Source organism: Erpetoichthys calabaricus, chromosome 1 (genome assembly GCF_900747795.2).
Source record: "Erpetoichthys calabaricus chromosome 1, fErpCal1.3, whole genome shotgun sequence".
NCBI lineage: Eukaryota > Metazoa > Chordata > Cladistia > Polypteriformes > Polypteridae > Erpetoichthys > Erpetoichthys calabaricus.
Window position 1 is genome coordinate 299,820,495 of NC_041394.2, and position 18,268 is coordinate 299,838,762.

At 39.2% G+C, this 18,268-nt stretch overlaps 1 protein-coding gene across 1 annotated transcript in view; it reads left to right on the top strand.

Moving 5' to 3' along the window:
• Positions 1-5,049: 5,049 nt before the first annotated feature.
• The window catches only part of ptprq (protein tyrosine phosphatase receptor type Q), a 354,834-nt gene continuing 341,615 nt past the window's right edge, over positions 5,050-18,268 (top strand). The window contains exons 1-2 of the mRNA XM_051930873.1: positions 5,050-5,116; positions 8,190-8,324. Coding sequence (XP_051786833.1) covers positions 5,075-5,116; positions 8,190-8,324 — 177 coding nt within the window. The 5' untranslated portion in view covers positions 5,050-5,074. The remainder of the gene's footprint in view (positions 5,117-8,189; positions 8,325-18,268) is intronic.

Consider the following 18,268-nt stretch of genomic DNA (forward strand, 5'->3'; position numbering starts at 1 on the left):
ACATAATAAAACCTACATAATATAAACCAGTTCCTGTCTATCCATTATTTTTCATTCCCAGCGATGGTAAATCGCAAACCTTAGTACTGCTGTTCAGAATCCTATAACACATTTCATATAATTGAAGCAACTACCAAACTGACACTATAGCTTAATAAAGAAAATTAAATAGAAAAAAAATGCAGGAAATAAAGAATGATAGAGGGACTACTAATCTTATTCAGGTCCATTAAACAAACATTCTGGTGATCTGCCCTCATTAATGTAGCAAACTGTTATCAGGAATAAACAATGTAAATGAATAATTTCTTTTAACAGCTATAAAGAATGCATGCTGGCTTCCCAGGACTCAAGTTTGAGACTACTGCGACCTTACCATTAGCTACATTCCTCTATGGGAGAGACAATGGGGAGAAATAGAATTAGTTCTTCAGCTATCAGCCCTTTTTATTTGCTACCATTTTTTAAAATTTCCGTTTATTAAGTAATAGTGTCAGTTGTGTACACTATCTGTTGGAAGGAAAAATGAAATGCATTTTCTTAGTACATGGCAGACACCTTTCAACGATTATGTCAAGAATAATACTTGAGTGATGTCACAGATATTGCAGACTGCAGTTCCACCCTCTTGAATTCATTTCAATTAGAAGATGCTTCATCACTTAAACTGAAATGTTAGACTGATGCTCCACGATTTATCATGGACAGGCCCAGCTGATCAACATGTGTCTAACAGTCTTTTTCCATCATTGGTCAAAGTTACAATAGAATACAATGTTCTGGATAGACAGATGGGCATTGGCTTTGGAGATCTTATTCGTAATCATCAGTTGGAAAAGAACTTCAGCTGCAAAGTATATGCGCAATATATCCTTCGGGCTACAAAAACGATCTTAAAAAATGACCTTTCAGTGCAAAAAAAAAAAATATGAATAAATATGAATTGAGCAATTTAGCTGAATTCTCAATAACCTTGTAAATGTCCAACCATCCATCCATTTTCCAACCCACTGAATCCGAACAAAGGGTCACGGGGGTCTGCTGGAGCCAATCCCAGCCAACACAGGGCACAAGGCAGGAACCAATCCTGGGCAGGGTGCCAACCCACCGCAGACCTTGTAAATGTGTCCCCCGTAAAGCTTACACACCTGATTGATGATCCGGGGGTTGGGGTATCCCACAAAGCATCACGGGCCTCAAGGAAATGACACACAATTGAGGGATTTGGGGGATTGGAGACCCTCGTGAAGTAACGGGTGCCAGCGTGCCGCTAAGCAATGAAACATAGTTGACGAACTTTTTCCTTCCATTAACACCTGAACTGCAGTTCAAAAACAGACGTACCACACAGTTAAAATTGCTGCACTACTGCCAGCAGGAGAGATGGGCTAAGTGTAAGCAGCAGGTGTTGCATCTAATTCAGTCCACCTCGGCAGAAATGTCAATCAAACCTCAAAATCAGTGATGTTTCACAATCAGGGCTGGCACAGAAATCAATACTAGACTTCTCCGTTCTCTATGAATCACTGCATGGTCCTAATTCCATTCTCTTAAAAAACGTTGCCATAATGAATGCTCCACCAGCAGCAAGGAACCCACGAGAACACACATTTCTGTGGCGTATAACTAAACGTAGTAACTGTGTGTGCAAGGCTTGATTCTTTTCTTATCAAAGAACAGGGACACTAACTAATAAATAACACACAAATGATGGTACACTGCAAGTCACTGATTGCATCACGATAGAGTCGGACAACATACCTCACTCAGTTTTGGAAAATCATGGCACAGCCTTCCTCTTTGTTGCATCTCCTGAAATGCCATCTTGCAACACCTGGACGTGCTGGCGCCCCAGATTGGGAACCCCTGGAATACTGGGAGGACGAGAGGGTAAGGTAACCAAAAGACAAATGATCCAACAGTGAGATCTGAAACCACTATCTTTTCATATCCAGACTGAAACATACTGCACTCTATATACTGTACTTTATATAGTGTATTTCTATGTCTAACCAAAACAGTCTGTGAAACTGCAGAATGACAGCAGCAACAAAATGTTTACTTTCATTTTAACATTGGCCAAAGTGAGGTGCTAGATAAAATTGTAAGGCACATGAATAAGTGAGTTTAGAAAATGAATGAAATGATTCAATCCCTTTAACATGATACCAAAATCAATCTGTTTTCCATATTATTATAACAATCTAGATAAGAATAGGTCATTCAGTCCAACAAACATTGCTAGTACTATCCATAAAATTCTTCTAAAATAACAAGTCTAGTTTTCAGAAGTTCCTAAAGTCTTATTGTCTACCACACTACTTGGTAGCTTATTCCAAGTGTCTATGGTCCTCTATGTAAGGAAATACTTCTTGATGTTTGTGAGAAATATACGCTTAACAAGTTTCCAACTGTGTCCCCATGTTCTTGCTCCACTGGACTAATTCCCTTCATAATTTTAAACACTTCAATTATATCTTCATTTACTTAAAATATTACGCTAACTACACTAATCAGTTGTTTAATTTGAGGTTACCTTACATGCCGTTGATATAACAAAACGGCACCAGGGCTTGCCTGCCTAAAAATCAACACATAACAAGTCACTCGTCGATTTTGCACTTTACTGTAGCTTTACTACATACTGTATGCAAGGCATCCCGGGAAGATGTGTATTATAAAGGTTACTGCACAGAATAAAGCTCGCTTCGCCTAGACAACGTGCACGCTCTTGTTATTAAATTGCTACCAAAAGTTTGCACGCCACGACGCACAAACACTCGCCCTCTCCTAGCCAAATTCACCAAGGCCAAGAGAACGTTAAAAAAGTGCAAGGCGGCAAAAAAATTACAAATCTCTTGTCCTTCCAGTCGGCCTCCCCCGCTTAGCAAAGTCCGCTGGAGTGGCAGCCCTCTTCTGCGTCGTCATAGCAACCTCCTCTCAGTCCAACAAAGGCTAAGAGCAGCAGTGGTGGCCAGAAGAAATTGGGTAGAAAGTAGAGAGGAGAGAGAAACGAGCGAGCGACAGAGTGACGAAAGAGAGACAGGACTTCACTTACTCTGGAAGAAAGAGGACGCACTGCGAAGCGGAAAACCACACTCACGCCTCCGTCGCAAACAGCAGGAATCTCGGCAAACAGCAGGCGCCAGTCGTGTGGTCGCGCGACGACGAGCGCGCTAATTTAAAAACAAAACACGCGAGCTTTGATTGGGTGCGCAACTTGGAGCTGCGAGGAAAGCCGAAAGTTAACTCGGGTGAGTGCGGCAACAGAGAACACTTCCAAAACTCGGGCAATTCACACACTCGGAAGACTGAAGTATGTGGCTCGGACGTATGATAGTTTAGGCAAGGATAATATGCAACAGATTGAGTGAGTGAGCAAAGAAAACGGTGACAAAGCCTTCATTTTTACGCGCTTGGCCACTTTCACGTTCAGCATTCTAGGGAACAATAACGCGCCTCGGGGGATTTGACAACTTGTCACCTGATTTGGTCACTGCACAGAGCCCAGTATACTTGACTAGTGCTGAAATCATGTAGTCTAAAATATTAATTCAAACCAGTTTAAAATTGGACTTTACGAATTATAAACAAATTAATGACATCACTACTTTGAAAAGTATCTAGGGTCCCTGGGAAGTATTGCGCTCTGCTGATGATGGAGAATTATGGATTGGTGACTAAATCAATTGGGTGAATAATTATTTGGATTATGTGTTATGTTTTACGTTATTTTGGACTTTACCTGTGATGAAGTGAAATTGAATTTAAAATAGGTTGCAATTGATGTTTGCCAGATAGATAGAATTTTTAAAACACCTATCTATCTATCTATCTATCTATCTATCTATCTATCTATCTATCTATCTATCTATCTATCTATCTATCTATCTATCTATCTATCTATCTATCTATCTATCTATGTCTGGGATCCTTGGGAAATATCAGCTCTGTTGATGTTGGGAAAGTAATTATAGATTGGTGACTGTGAATCTATTTGTTGAATAATTATTTGGGTTGCAATTAATGGTTGCAATAAAGACATTTTAAAAATATTTATCTATTATATAGTGCTTTTCATATCCATCTATCTAGAGTGAAGGTGGAATTTGTATTTTATAAATGAACTAATCAAATAAACATTTTTAAAGAAATTGAGGGCATTAATAAAATTTTATATCCATCCATCCATCCATTTTCCAACCGGCTGAATCCGAACACAGGGTCACGGGGGTCTGCTGGAGCCAATCCCAGCCAACACAGGGCACAAGTGCCAAGCCACCGCAGTGAAATTTTATATTCCATAGAAAGTGAATGTCTAACGATAAACTGTGTGTAGAAGACACATAAGTTGCAAATGTTTTTTGTGTTACAGACTGGTGAGTTTTAATCCATTCATCTATTTCCCTAACTCATTTATCCAGGGCAGGGCTATCCCAGCAGTCTCCAGGACCAAATCAGGAACAATTCCTGGACAGGGAACCAGTCTAGCACAGAGTAAACACATTTACACAAACATACACACTAGGGCCAATTTAGCATGTCTTTGGAATATGACAGAAAACAGGAGCACCCAGAGAAAATCCATGAGGACACCTGGAGAACATGTAAACTCTGTGCCTGTTACTGTGACTGTAATTGTAAATAAAGGTCTGTTTGAAATCTATCTATCTATCTATCTATCTATCTATCTATCTGTCTGTCTGTCTGTCTGTCTGTCTGTCTGTCTGTCTGTCTGTCTGTCTGTCTGTCTGTCTGTCTGTCTGTCTGTCTGTCTGTCTGTCTGTCTGTCTGTCTGTCTGTCAAGACTACCATAAGTTAGCAAGCAAGGAAACTACATGGTCATTTCTATTTTATTTGTTTTTTTGTGATTTTAACTACATCCAAAATAATTTTCATTATTTATAAGTCAGTAAATCTTAAACAGTCATAAATTGAGATTGATTTGGGGTTAGCAGCAATGACGTTTGCCTTCAGCAGCTTACCTAGTGTAACACTGTTCAATTTGTGGCTTTTCTTAGGAGTGGAGCCTGGATCTCATGCTTGTCCTGGTGGCGTGAGATCTTATTGTCACATGGACAAAAGCATTCTACTACTCCTTTTAGGGTGTTTCCAGGTAAGATGTGTTTCTTTCATTTTTTTGAACAAACAAAAAGTAATATAAAGGCGTGTTACTAACTACTGTACTTCAGAAATTACTGTTGTCAATTAAAAACACCATCTGAAGGATGTGTCTACTATACATGATGGTTATTTAACACATTAAAAAATGATAAAATACTAAAAAAAAATATAGAATAAGGAAGAGTACTGAGACAGAAGTAGTGGTCATGGTGACAGGCATACTTAAAACTCCATGAAGAGTTTAATGTAAAAAAAAGACAAATTCACACATACTAAGAAATGCATTCAATTACAGGGACCCTTTGTTTGAGGGCTGTCTTTTGTTTGTCACCTTATAAAGCGTATGTGGCCCATCCATCATTTCACCCCAATTTTTCCAATGTGAGGATGAGGGAATAATAATAAAATAACAACATAATATTTTCAGATCTGCTTATTCCAGTTTGTGGCTACAGGGGGCAGAGTTTCTCATGGCAGCTCTGGCTGCAAGTCAGGAAGCAGTCCATCACAGGGCCCACTCATTGACACCTCCACAGGACCAATTTGGATTTATCAATGAACCACACTCACACATCTTTAGGGATGAAGAAGGAACACTGAAGTATCAAGAGGAAAATTAGATAGATAGATAGATAGATAGATACTTTATTAATCCCAAGGGGAAATTCACATACTGCAGCAGCAGCATACTGATAAAAATAATATTAAATTAAAGAATAATAACAATGCAGGTATAACAGACAATAACTTTGTATAATGTTAACGTTTACCCCCCCGGGTGGAATTGAAGAGTCGCATAGTGTGGGGGAGGAACGATCTCCTCAGTCTGTTAGTGGAGCAGGACAGTGACAGCATCTTATTGCAGATGTTGAAGGATGCCAGCCTTCTAAGTAAGTATAGTCGGCTCTGTCCTCTCTTGCACAAAGCATCAGTATTGGCAGTCCAGTCCAGTTTATCATCCAGCTGCACTCCCAAGTATTTATAGATCTGTACCCTCTGCACACAGTCACCTCTGATAATCACGGGGTCCGTGAGGGATCTGGGCCTACTAAAATCCACCACCAGCTCCTTGGTTTTGCTGGTGTTCAGTTGTAGGTGGTTTGAGTCGCACCATTTAACAAAGTCATTGATTAAGTTCCATTACTCCTCTTCCTGCCCATTCCTGATGCAGCCCACGATAGCAGTGTCGTCAGCGAACTTTTGCACGTGGCAGGACACCGAGTTGAATTGGAAGTCCGATGTATATAGGCTGAACAGGACTGGAGAAAGTACAGTGCCCTGCGGCACTCCTGTGCTACTGACCACAATGTCAGACCTGCAGTTCCTGAGACGCACATACTGAGGTCTGTCTTTAAGATAGTCCATGATCCATGCCACCAGGTATGAATCTACTCCCATCTCTGTCAGCTTGTCCCTAAGGAGCAGAGGTTGGATGGTGTTGAAGGCGCTAGAGAAGTCCAGAAACATAATTCTTACAGCACCACTGCCTCTATTCAAGTGGGAGAGGGATCGGTGTAGTATATAGATGATGGCATCTTCCGCTCCCACCTTCTCCTGGTATGCGAACTGCAGAGGGTCGAGGGCGTGTTGGACCTGTGGTCTCAGGTGGTGAAGCAGCAGCCGCTCCATGGTCTTCATCACATGTTACGTTAGGGTGACAGACGTGAATTCATTCAGCTCAATAGAATGTGATACTTTTGGGACTGGGGTGATACAAGATGTTTTCCAAAGCCTCGGGACTCTCCCCTGTTCCAGGCTCAGGTTGAAAATATGCTGTAGAGGACTCCCCAGCTCCAACGTGGCAATATTCCATTTGGACCCACTGCTTTGCTGGCACAAAGTCTCCTCAGCTCTCTGCTTACCTGGGCTGCTGTAATTGTGGATGGGGGGAAACTCTCTGCTATGCTGGTATCAGCAGAAGGATTCATGCATATGCCAGAAAAATACTACAAAAGCTTACTCTTTTAGAAATGCTTAATGTGCCACGTCACAAAGCATACATCCTTTAAAGCTAGTTTAACAAGCACAGCAGTGACTTGAGTTTTTTAAAGTGGTCTCCACAGTCCCTAGATCACCTCTGGGATGAGGTGGAATGAGAGCTTCACAGCATGAATGAGTGGCCAAAATCTCTGCAGTAACAGTGTAATACCATCCAGTTGGCATGAAGAGTTTTTGGCCTTTCCCTGTGATGGATTGGCATCCTACTCAGGACTAAAGTAATTGAAGAATGTTTCCAGTACCTCTTGAATTAATGTCTTGAAGAATTCAAACTGTTCTAGAGGCAAAAAAGGGATACCACCTGGGACTAGAGAGGTTCATCAGTTATAGTGGCCAATGAGGGTGTAGTTGTACATATTTTATTGATTCAGATGAACAGTAAGAAACCTATAAAATTTGGCTAAAGAAATAGAATTGGCATTGAAGAAGTTTATGTCATAAAACCAGATGTGGCTATATTACAAAAAAGAATGATTTAAAAACTGAAACTTTAAATATCAAGATTAGGTATTCCTTATGAAGTTGAATACTGTGACTTCCAAAAGAAAGACTCTTTTGTCTATACACTGTATATTTATTTCTTGTGCTATCCTTTGCCTTAGCACTTTCAAAATGACATTATAGCATATACCAATATATTATTAACATTTCCATTAACCACTGTGATTTTTAATACATTGTTCTGTACTCTTTCTAAGAAGTTTATAACTGTTGCATTCAGAAATTTACAAGATGTAGCCATGTAGCTGTTTATTTTATAAGAAAGCCTGATAAATTCATAATACAGTATTTGAACATTTTAAAGTTGTAACATAACATAACATTACATCTTGCCTGAAGAAGGAGCCTGAATTGCCTCGAAAGCTTGCATATTGTAATCTTTTTAGTTAGCCAATAAAAGGTGTCATTTTGCTTGGCTTTTCACTAAAGTTGTAATATGTAAGATGCTGATATAAGTTGACACTAAAAATTCACCTTCCCACTTAACTGTAATTTGGAACAGAAAGTAACCCTTTTTGTTTTGTCTGTTGGTAGAGTGTAGCACATTAACATCAAAGTTCTTTCAGGTTACACATTTGCACAAGTGTCCAAGGACAGCAAGCCATGTGGAGCTTCTTGTGGAGTGGAGTGATTTTCCAAAGCGGGAGAAAGCACAGTGTTACTTAGTTGATTATCATCTTTTGAAAAATCCCAGAAACATGGTAAGAGATTAAACTTTATTTACATGTTCAACTGCTTGCTGTATGCATAATGTTTATTTTTTTATAATTTCTTAGAATTACTTTGTTAATTACTTACTTAGTACACTTTTCAGTGATTTTTGTGCATTGTGTACCCGTTTTCCTGCACCTTTCAGTAGTTTGTTTTCAAATTTATTGTAAATAATGTCAACAGGAAAAAGATATCACTGAATGACTAACAGCAGCAATAAACAGGTGATAGAAACCTTTATTATTTGCTTTAGGAATAACCAGGCTTTTTGTCATAATGGAAAGTGACCAAAAATGGATAGTTTGATGTGTTCAGTGTCGTTACTGGGAATGGTTCCATCCAGTGCAGGTACCAAGGGTGGATTAAGACGGTAACAGGGCCCTGGGTGACTCTTTAAAATAGAGTCAATCATAATTTAAACAAAGCAGTGTGCACCTGGCCATTTAATGCAGCATGGTAATTCACACTGCTATTGGTGCACAGACACTCGATCGCTTCAACAACTAGTAGTATGGGTCCCCCCCCCCCTAGTGATTTGAGCCCACAGACACTCAATTGTTTCATCAAGATAGGGAGCCCCCTTAGTGATTTCAATCCGCAGACACTTGATAGTTTCATCAAGTGTGGGTGGTGTAGAAATTGGGTCCCCCTTCGTGATTTGAGCCCATCGACACTTGATCATTTCATCGATTTCCCCCTTGGTGATGTTAAAATTACAAAAACACTCAGCACATAAAAGCTTGTTTATAAAGACCTTTAGATTTTTTTTTAAAGCAGCATCTGAGGAAGATTGTCAAAGATATAAAGGCAAAGAGTTCCATAATCTGGGCACTGTACAACTAAAAGCTTGATCACCCAGTGATTTGCAATTAGTGTGTGGGATAACAAGAAATTCAACATCAGATGACTTTAAATTGCAACAGGGTCAGTAGAATTTTAACATATTTGAAATATAGATAGAAACATTGTCTTGAAAATCCTTATATGTTAACAGAAGAATCTTTTAAGAGATCCAATATTTAACAGGCAGCCAGTGCAAGGAAATCAATGAAGTGGTTACCTATTTTCCCAGATGTACCCTACACCTCTGTATAACCTGCACATTTCGTCTGTTTCAGTAAAACAAAAATGTACAACCTGCACCCTTGTTTAACCCACACTTTAATCTCTTTCAGTAAAAAAAAAACAGTGTAACCCGCATGTTTGCATTATTTTATTAAAAAAATATAAATAATTAGAGCACCTAAAAATGTTAACCCACAAAAGATGATAGCCTGCATGCGAATATTATTGCACCACCTGTAACTATTGCATTGCACTCCATAAAAGTTATTCAATACTGAAAAACAGCATTGTCTCATGCAAATGACATTTTGTAATAAAGGGTTCATATTCATCCTGGAAAACCTAGAAAGTCATGAAAAATGAACAAGCTAAAATGCAGTACTGAAAAGTCCTTGAAATTCAAGAAAAAATGTAAATGGCACTTATAAGTCATGGAAAATATTAAAGAAATTGCAATATTCACACACCATGAGATAATACATCCAATTTTTTGCTGATAAAACACTTCCATCTAGTATTAATATTACATTTACTGACATTGTACTTTGCATACTGGTAAATGCTTACAAACATACGAACTGGTATAGATGTGTAGTAATTGTTAGCCTGCACATTGAATTATTATTAGTGATTAAGCGTTAAGTGGTCATTTGTTAGCAAGTTAAATTACTTTGTGTATATTAGATGTGTCACTGTGATTTATTGAGTAGTCAAACTGCCAGGAAAGTGTGTGTTTAACTTGAAATGATTGGAAAGTACTGACTACAAAAATTAGCTTCAACAAGGCAAATCAAATAAGCATATGGATGGGTGCCATTACTTAATGTAGAAGTTTGACATTGGGAATATGGGTGAGTCCACTTTGAAAAGCAAAATGAATGGAAGTAGACATTGTGAACAGAGGATGAGCAAGAAATCCAGTAATTTTGTTAAGATTATCATCACGTCTGACCACCGCATCAGCAGGCTGTTCATGTGCGAGTGGATTAGCCAGGAGTAGCGCTAGTGAGAATTCCAGTCTGGCTAGTGATACTTCTACTACTGCATACTGCCTTCTTCATCTTCATATGTGACTAAAAGTGCATGTCTGAAATGTGAAATCCTCTGGGTGTTAAATGGGGTTGATAAGCGTTATTCATACAAATTATGGAGTCATACAGTGTTGTTGCACACCCTTTCCAAGATATACAGTACCTCATACTTTTCATCTGCAACACTTTTCTGCCTAAAATATACCAAAATTATTTATTTTTTATGATCACTGACTTGTCAAATAGGTTTTGGGATTGCTAGAACCCCAACGCAGTAAAGTTTCTTTATTTTTAGGTGCACTTCAAAGTGAACAAAACATGCTCTTTTCATAATTTATTTGTATCATTTGCTTGCACATATCAAAGTATTGTTACAAGTCAGGTCTCTGCATGCCACATCTGCATGCTGTTTGACTGCTGCAATATTATTACATGAACCAGTATCAAATAAGTTTAAGTCCAGTTTGGATGCTGTTATGCAGTTTTATACACAGTCTGGGCTACAGCTGACTGTTCACAACACGCATGGCCTAACGTAATAAGGCATAATATTTTATTTGATTCAGCTGTAGAGGGAAAAGGACAGTAAGTTTATGTTTGTTTTGTGTGTCAGTCCTTGATCACCTGCTTCCACGCACTGCACTCAACTTAACTGGTATTAGTGATAAGTATAGCACATGCTGTCATCTACCAGTGGCATGTTTTTTTTTTAACTTATTTATCCTTTCATTTAGCCATGGAACTAACTATAGACTATGCATTATCTGGTTTACTTTAAACTTTTGTCAGGCATTATTCATTTAATTGCTCTCTGATAACCGTGCACTCTTTTTAAAGATTATTTGTATATTCATGTAAATAAATGTTATCAATCTATCAAGTAAATACTGCTAATGTAGCATTGTGGAGATGGCATTCATGTAGAATATAAAACAAGACATGTGCAACAAGTTATGAATAAGACTCCTTGTTTGTTGAACATGCTAAATCCGACCAGGCTGTATGCCCCCTCACTGAAATAATCAATTAGCAATTATTCACACTTAGGTATTAACAATCTATCTGCACTGTTACACTTTCCATCCATCCATTATCCAACCCGCTATATCCTAACTACAGAGTCACAGGGGTCTGCTGGAGCCAATCCCAACCAACACAGGGCACAAGGCAGGAAACAAACCCCGGGCAGGGCACCAGCCCACTACAGGGCATACACACACACCCACACACCAAGCATTACACTAATGAGGAGAAAATAACACATATTGTTGCAAAGATTATTCAGTTCTTTCACTTATGAGCTACTGACTCATGATGCCCTTAAGTAAGAAAGATTGGCAGGGAACAGGATGATTTTATGTGGAGGAATATTTTGGACAAAATTAAATATGAAAATAAATACCTGTATTGTGAAATGTGAGAGTAAATAAAAACAAAGCAATATATAAGTATAAGCAATTGAATGCATCATGAAATATGTTTTTGTTACTTTTTTTATATTTATTGTTTATTTGTTTTAGTGACACTGCATGTGACATGAATGAAATATAGTGAATCAAAGCCTGGTACATAGTATAGCTATGTAAAAAAATCAAGTTTGGTTAGTGACTACATTTAATGTGTTTTTGCAATCATAGATGATTTTATATGCCTTTATATATCTTTTTTATGTAGACATATTGCCATGAACCCTTGTATTGTAAACTATATATTATAGGGTTGTATTAGCTGTTTTTTTTCTTCCACATGACTGCAAAAAGATAGACAGCCATCCATAATGTCTATTTTATTCAAAAGCTTTGTTGCAATAAGGTTTTGTAAATGGAGTTTTACAGATGTGTATCGGGGAAAAAAATATTATAAAAATGTTTTCACATTTGTCTGTCAACATCATGTTAAACATCCGGGAGAAGCTTGGAGTAAAGCCACTGACCCCCTCCGCTTTGAGAGGAGCCAGTTGAGGTGGTTTGTGCATCTGATATGAATGCCTCTTGGATGTCTCCCTGGGGAAGTTTTACATGCACCACCAGCAAGGATGAGACCCCAGGCAGACCCAGGGGTTACTGTGAGGATAATCTTCCAGATGGCCTGATAACGCCTTGGGATCCGACAGTATGAGCTGGCAAGTGTGGCTGGGGAAAGGGGCGTATGGGCCTTACTGATGACTGTTTCAGATAATAGGTAGAAAATGAATGAATGAATGGTTACATTTCTTTTTTTTTCTAATTTGAACACAGGCAGGTATAAGGGCAAGGTGATACATATACTCTGTCCATGGTCAATCAAATCAGCCTTTGAGGTTTCCAACCATTTTCAGGATTTTTTGGAACTGGATGGTGGTTCTCATAACACTGAGGTGATAGGAAAGGATGAGAAGCCCCAACTGGTCTCCTCAAAACCAGTCCCAAAAGAAACAGAGAGGCAATGGTAGTGGGAGACTTAGTTGTTAGGGGGAGTGAGATGCAAGAGTGCTCTGGAGACAGGGAATCTTGGTGCATTGCCTTCCAGTTGCATATGCAGGAGACCTCTCCTGAATGGCAGATATATAATATAATAGAATAGACTAGAAAGCATTGGGGATCTAGACCTTATATTTGAAGGACCACCTAAAGCACACAATAGTTTCACTTTACAGTACATCTTTTTAATAACAATAAAAACTCGAGTTTAGAGGAGGGTGTTATAGTCATAACTGACTTTTAATTATCCAAATATTACCTGCACTAGTCTTAAAAATAGCAGAGCACAAAAGCAGTGGTTTTTGGAAGTAATCAACTAGTGATTTTTAACACAATATGTAAAAGCACTAACAAGGAAGAAAGCATGTCTAATGATTTAGCATTACATAATAATCTGGATAGGCTTCAGGGCACAAATGTGATAAAATCATTAGAATCTGATTACCATTATGTAACCCATTTCAGATTGTTTTGGCAATGTACAGGACAAGTTTATCTCAAAATTCAGAAGCAGTAAGAAATTAGAGTGAACTGTGTGGTGGATAAATAATGAGCTAAAAAGGAATTTAGAAAGGAAAAGGAAACAGCTATATAATGCATTTAAGACTAATAATTACATCATGAACTGTAAGGCATATGCCAGTATGAGAGCAGCAGTTGAAAAGAATATAGGAAAGCTAAACGGCAGTTGGAGAGAAATATTGCAGAAAAGGTGAAAAATGGCCCAACATGATTCTTTCGATATTTCAGTAATACAAAAACAGTAAAGGAGGAGATTAAAAAAACTAGGAGCAGTAACTGCAAATTAGAATATACAGACAGTGAAACAGCAAATCCTTTAAACTTGCAGTTTTTTGAAGTTTATAGATGTGAAGAAGTTGATGACCTCCAAAAGTAATGGAGATTACTAATTAGGTGCTTAGTGATCTGGAAATTGTAGAGGAAAATATACAACTTACATTAAATAAGCTAAATCTAACAAATCACCAGGAACAGATAATAATTTTCCTCAATTGCTTGAGGAAGTTAGAATTCTTTAAACTATATTTAAAGCCTTTAGACTTGTTTCTCAAAAATCTCTGCACACTGAGGACGTTTCTAATAACTGGAGGCGAGCAATATGTTATCCTGTTACACGAAAAGGGTGATTGGGCTGATCCAAGTAACTTTAAGGCAGCAAGCTTAACATGCATAGGTAAAATAATGGAAGCGAGTGTTACGGAAATGATGGAGTTGCAAGATTGATAGTTGACATGGGTTCATACAGGGAAGGTTGTTTTTGAATAGTGTGCTGGAATTATATGGGGGGTGGTGTTGGGAGCATGCACTGATCATTTTATGAGGAAATAACAAAACCTTATGATAAGAGAGGTGCATATGATATTTTTTGTCTTGATTTTTAGAAGGCTTTTGGTACAACATAAGAGGTAATAATCCCATCAAAAGAAGTAGGAATTCAAGGTGTGGTATTTAGATGGGTACACAATTGGATCAAATTCAAGAAGCAAATGATTATGGTGAGGGGAACTTTACAGAATTAAGTGATGCTAAAAGTGGTGTCTCTAAGGGATCAGTGCTGGGGCTGCTGTTCTTAATTGAACTGGGGGGTATTTTCCGTACGTCGCTTAAATCATCCGAGATCAGGTGCCTCATCTTGGATAAGTTAATGCCGGTGACACTCATCCGGGATAGGTCGGTTTTTCAAACGCAGCCGTGTATTAGATTAGTCGAGCTGGATCTAATCATACGAGATAAATGCGCGTGCCCGCGCTGAGTGAAAAGCCCATATATATTGAGTCTAGAAAACATGATCAGCAAGTCTTTGATAGGCTGTAACAAAATGACGAAAGAACGGGCGCATTTTTTTCACACACGCGGCGCAAGACCTTTTATTCGAAGGACATGAAGAATTTTAAGATTTAATATGCACAAGGGGTAACACTGCAAAAGCAGCCCAGACCAGAAAAGACGTCTGGCAAAAAGTGGCCGTCAAATTAAAGCTAAGAAGTGTGCATTGTACTTACTGAATGCAGTGTTTCATTTCCTATGTGTCAGATTAGTTATTATTTAATATGTCATAATTCCAGATCAAACGTGAGCACAAGGAGAACATGGGAACAGGTTAAAGTGAAGTACAAGAATATACTTCAAACTGGCAAATATTGGTATATAACTATTTAAAGAATTGTTGACATAAAGAATCATATATAATATAAAAAACATTAATTTTAAAGCTAATAAGGAGGCAGACAAGCAAAAAACAGGTGGAGGTCCACGCGGTCCAGACCTAACCCATGCAGAAGATTTGGCTCTCCAGCAAAATGCCCATCGCCCTGTTTCTGAGGGCATTCCAGGGGGAAGCTCCTCCTCAGAACCAGTGGCAGGATGCAGTGGTCACTTCATTTCAGGTAAAGGATGGTCATTGCATATATTTGCCCTCCATGTGTGCCATAGGTATGTTCCATATAGCCCTCTTTTTTGTTGGGTCAGTTGCAGGGAATGTCATATCCCTTAAACCAGTGTCTGACCAACGAGATATTGACGAAGGTCAAATATTTGATGAAGACACTGTGTCTGATTATTCATCAGGAGGAGAAGTACATTTTCCAAATAATGTTTGATCAAACTCCACTCTGATCAGTCCCATGTGCCCCAATCACATTTGGAAATCCTGGTAATGAGAATGTTAGGCTGATTGTGGGATTCTTTATGGAACTGTGGGTGTTTTAGCCTGTGTATTACCTACCTGCAATAGCATGATACGCCTCTTTTATTGTCTGCACATGTAGGTGTCCAGGAAACACAATGAAAACCCGAAGGAAATGTTTCAGAGCCAAACAGACTTTACGAATTGCCTGGCAAACTGCACTTTTCGATAGATGTTCCGCATCGCCTACAGTATATAAAAAAGTGACGCTTGCAAGAAACCTCAAAGCAATGCATACTGCCTGTGTGGTTGTGAGAGCCCGACTTCGGCGAGTTTAACTTCGAATATACGGAGCTAATAAATCTTTGAGGTACAATATTCCCCCTCGGCTAAAGCGGTATCTTTCGTACAGAATTTCCTCCGGGAGCAATAAAGGATCTTGCCGATCGCGCAAAACTCTCTCTATATGAAATTCTCTTCGTATAATTTGCGCACCAACATCAATTGGTCGCTCATTCATGAACGGCGAAGCCATGACTGGATGACTTCCACACACTGTCACTGATCATGTGTGTAAACTAATCCTTGTTTACGTAGAACAAACCTGCTCCGAGCAGGTTTGCGTATTAGGATGTGTTGCTATGACAACACTTCCAGCAAGAGTTTCGAAAAACCGACAGATCCAGGATCAGGCCAAATCGTCAACAATTACATCCGGCTAAGCGAGTAATCCACGTACGAAAAATACCCCCCTGGACAAAATTGTACCAAACTAGGTGAAGGGCAAATAATGCAGAATCACCTAAATTGTTACAGAAGGGTTTGAACAATATATAGGCTTGGTTAGATTTATCACAGACTCAATTTTAATATACGCAAATTTAAGATATTACATGTATGAAGTAGAAATGTTAGATTTGAGTACACAATGGGAGATCTGAAATTTGAAAGGAATTAACAAGGCTAATAGGATGTTTTTAAATATATCATGATGTGTGGTAGACTCAATAGGTAGACTTAGGCCTGAGAATGCCTTAATAGGTCAAACTAAATAAAAACAACTTTGAAACCTAAAGAAAGTCTTTGTAAAACCATTAACAAAAAAGTAATTAATAAATAGTAACAATAAAATAAAGAACTGAACACAAACAGTACAATATAAAAAATGACAAAGAAATACAAAACAAATGAATAACAATTAACAAAACTAAAGCCAGTGATAGAGAGTTAGAAAGAGCCTGGCAATCTGGGCATTCCTTTGCCTTCTACTTTTCCAAGTCCAACAAAAGCGCTCCTTTCTCCAATCCTATGTAGTCATATGACTAGATTGCGGTTTTGCCAACAAAAGTTAACTTTAGGCTACTCTGAGGCTTAAAATCAAACTTATCTCCAAGCTCAAAATCTGGCTTTGGCTTTCACACAATGGAACAATAAAAGGCCTAAAGAATATTCAGTATCTCAAATACAATCAAAAGTCAGGATGAGAATTGTCACACTCCTGGCCATAATAACAAAACAAAGTTTCTTTTTTTTAACTCAAAAATGTATTTAAAAAATATTCAAAAACAACAATAAAACAAGCAAAAAAGGGAATTACAACGATATGCCTAAAAGACAAACCAGATCAAACAATACTAGTCCAAAACCAAAAATCTTAATCCCTAAAATCCAGCAAGTCAAGTTGGGGAGCATGCACTGGTACAGTGTGTTGCTGCACCCACTACACATCGAAACAGCTCCGGATCCTGGTTGGCAACCCCCCAGGCAGTCCTACCCTCCAGAAATAACCCTCTATCTGCCGCAGCCAGGTGTTATGTGGGTGACCATTTGGCTTGGTCCAGCCACTTGGGTCCCCAACAATGAGGATCTTATGAGCCGGATCACCCTTGGGGAAACGCGCCACATGGCCGTAGTGCTGTAACTGATGCTCCCTCACAATGCAGGTAATGTGCCTCATTCGGGACTCCATGAGAAACTGCTCATTCGACACAAAGTCAAACCAACAGTACCCAAGGATTTTACGGAGAGACACAGTACCAAAGGAGTCCAGTCTTCGTCTCAGGTCACTGGATAGTGCCCATATCTCACAACCATATAGTAAGACAGGAAGTACCAGGACTCTAAAGACTTGGACCTTCGTCCTTTTGCATACATATCGGGAGTGCCACACACCCCTTTCCAGCGACCTCATGACCCCCCCATGCTCTCCCAATCCATCTACTGACTTCACAGGAAGAGTCACCAGAGACATGAATGTCACTGCCAAGGTAAGTAAAACTCTCAACAAGGTCAACACTCTCTCCGCAAACAGACACACTGCTGATGGCTGTGCCCAAGAAGTCATTAAAGGCCTGGATCTTGGTTTTTATCCAGGACACGAGCAAGCCCAGACACTCAGACTCTTCAGTCAGTCTCTCGAGCGCCCCGATCAGAGCCTCTATTGACTCAGCGAAGATCACAGCATCGTCAGCAAAGTCTAGATCCGTGAATCTTTCTTCACCAACAGATGCCCCATAGCCGCTGGACCCCACGACCTTGCCCAACACCCAGTCCATACAAGCATCGAACAGAGTAGGAGCAAGAACACAACCCTGATGAACCCCAGAATCAACTGGGAAAAATGCAGAGGTCCTGCCTCCACTCTGCACAGCACTCACAGTACCAGCGTACAGGCTGGCCATGATATCCAGCAACCTCGAGGGGATCCCGTGGACCCTCAGGATGTCCCACAG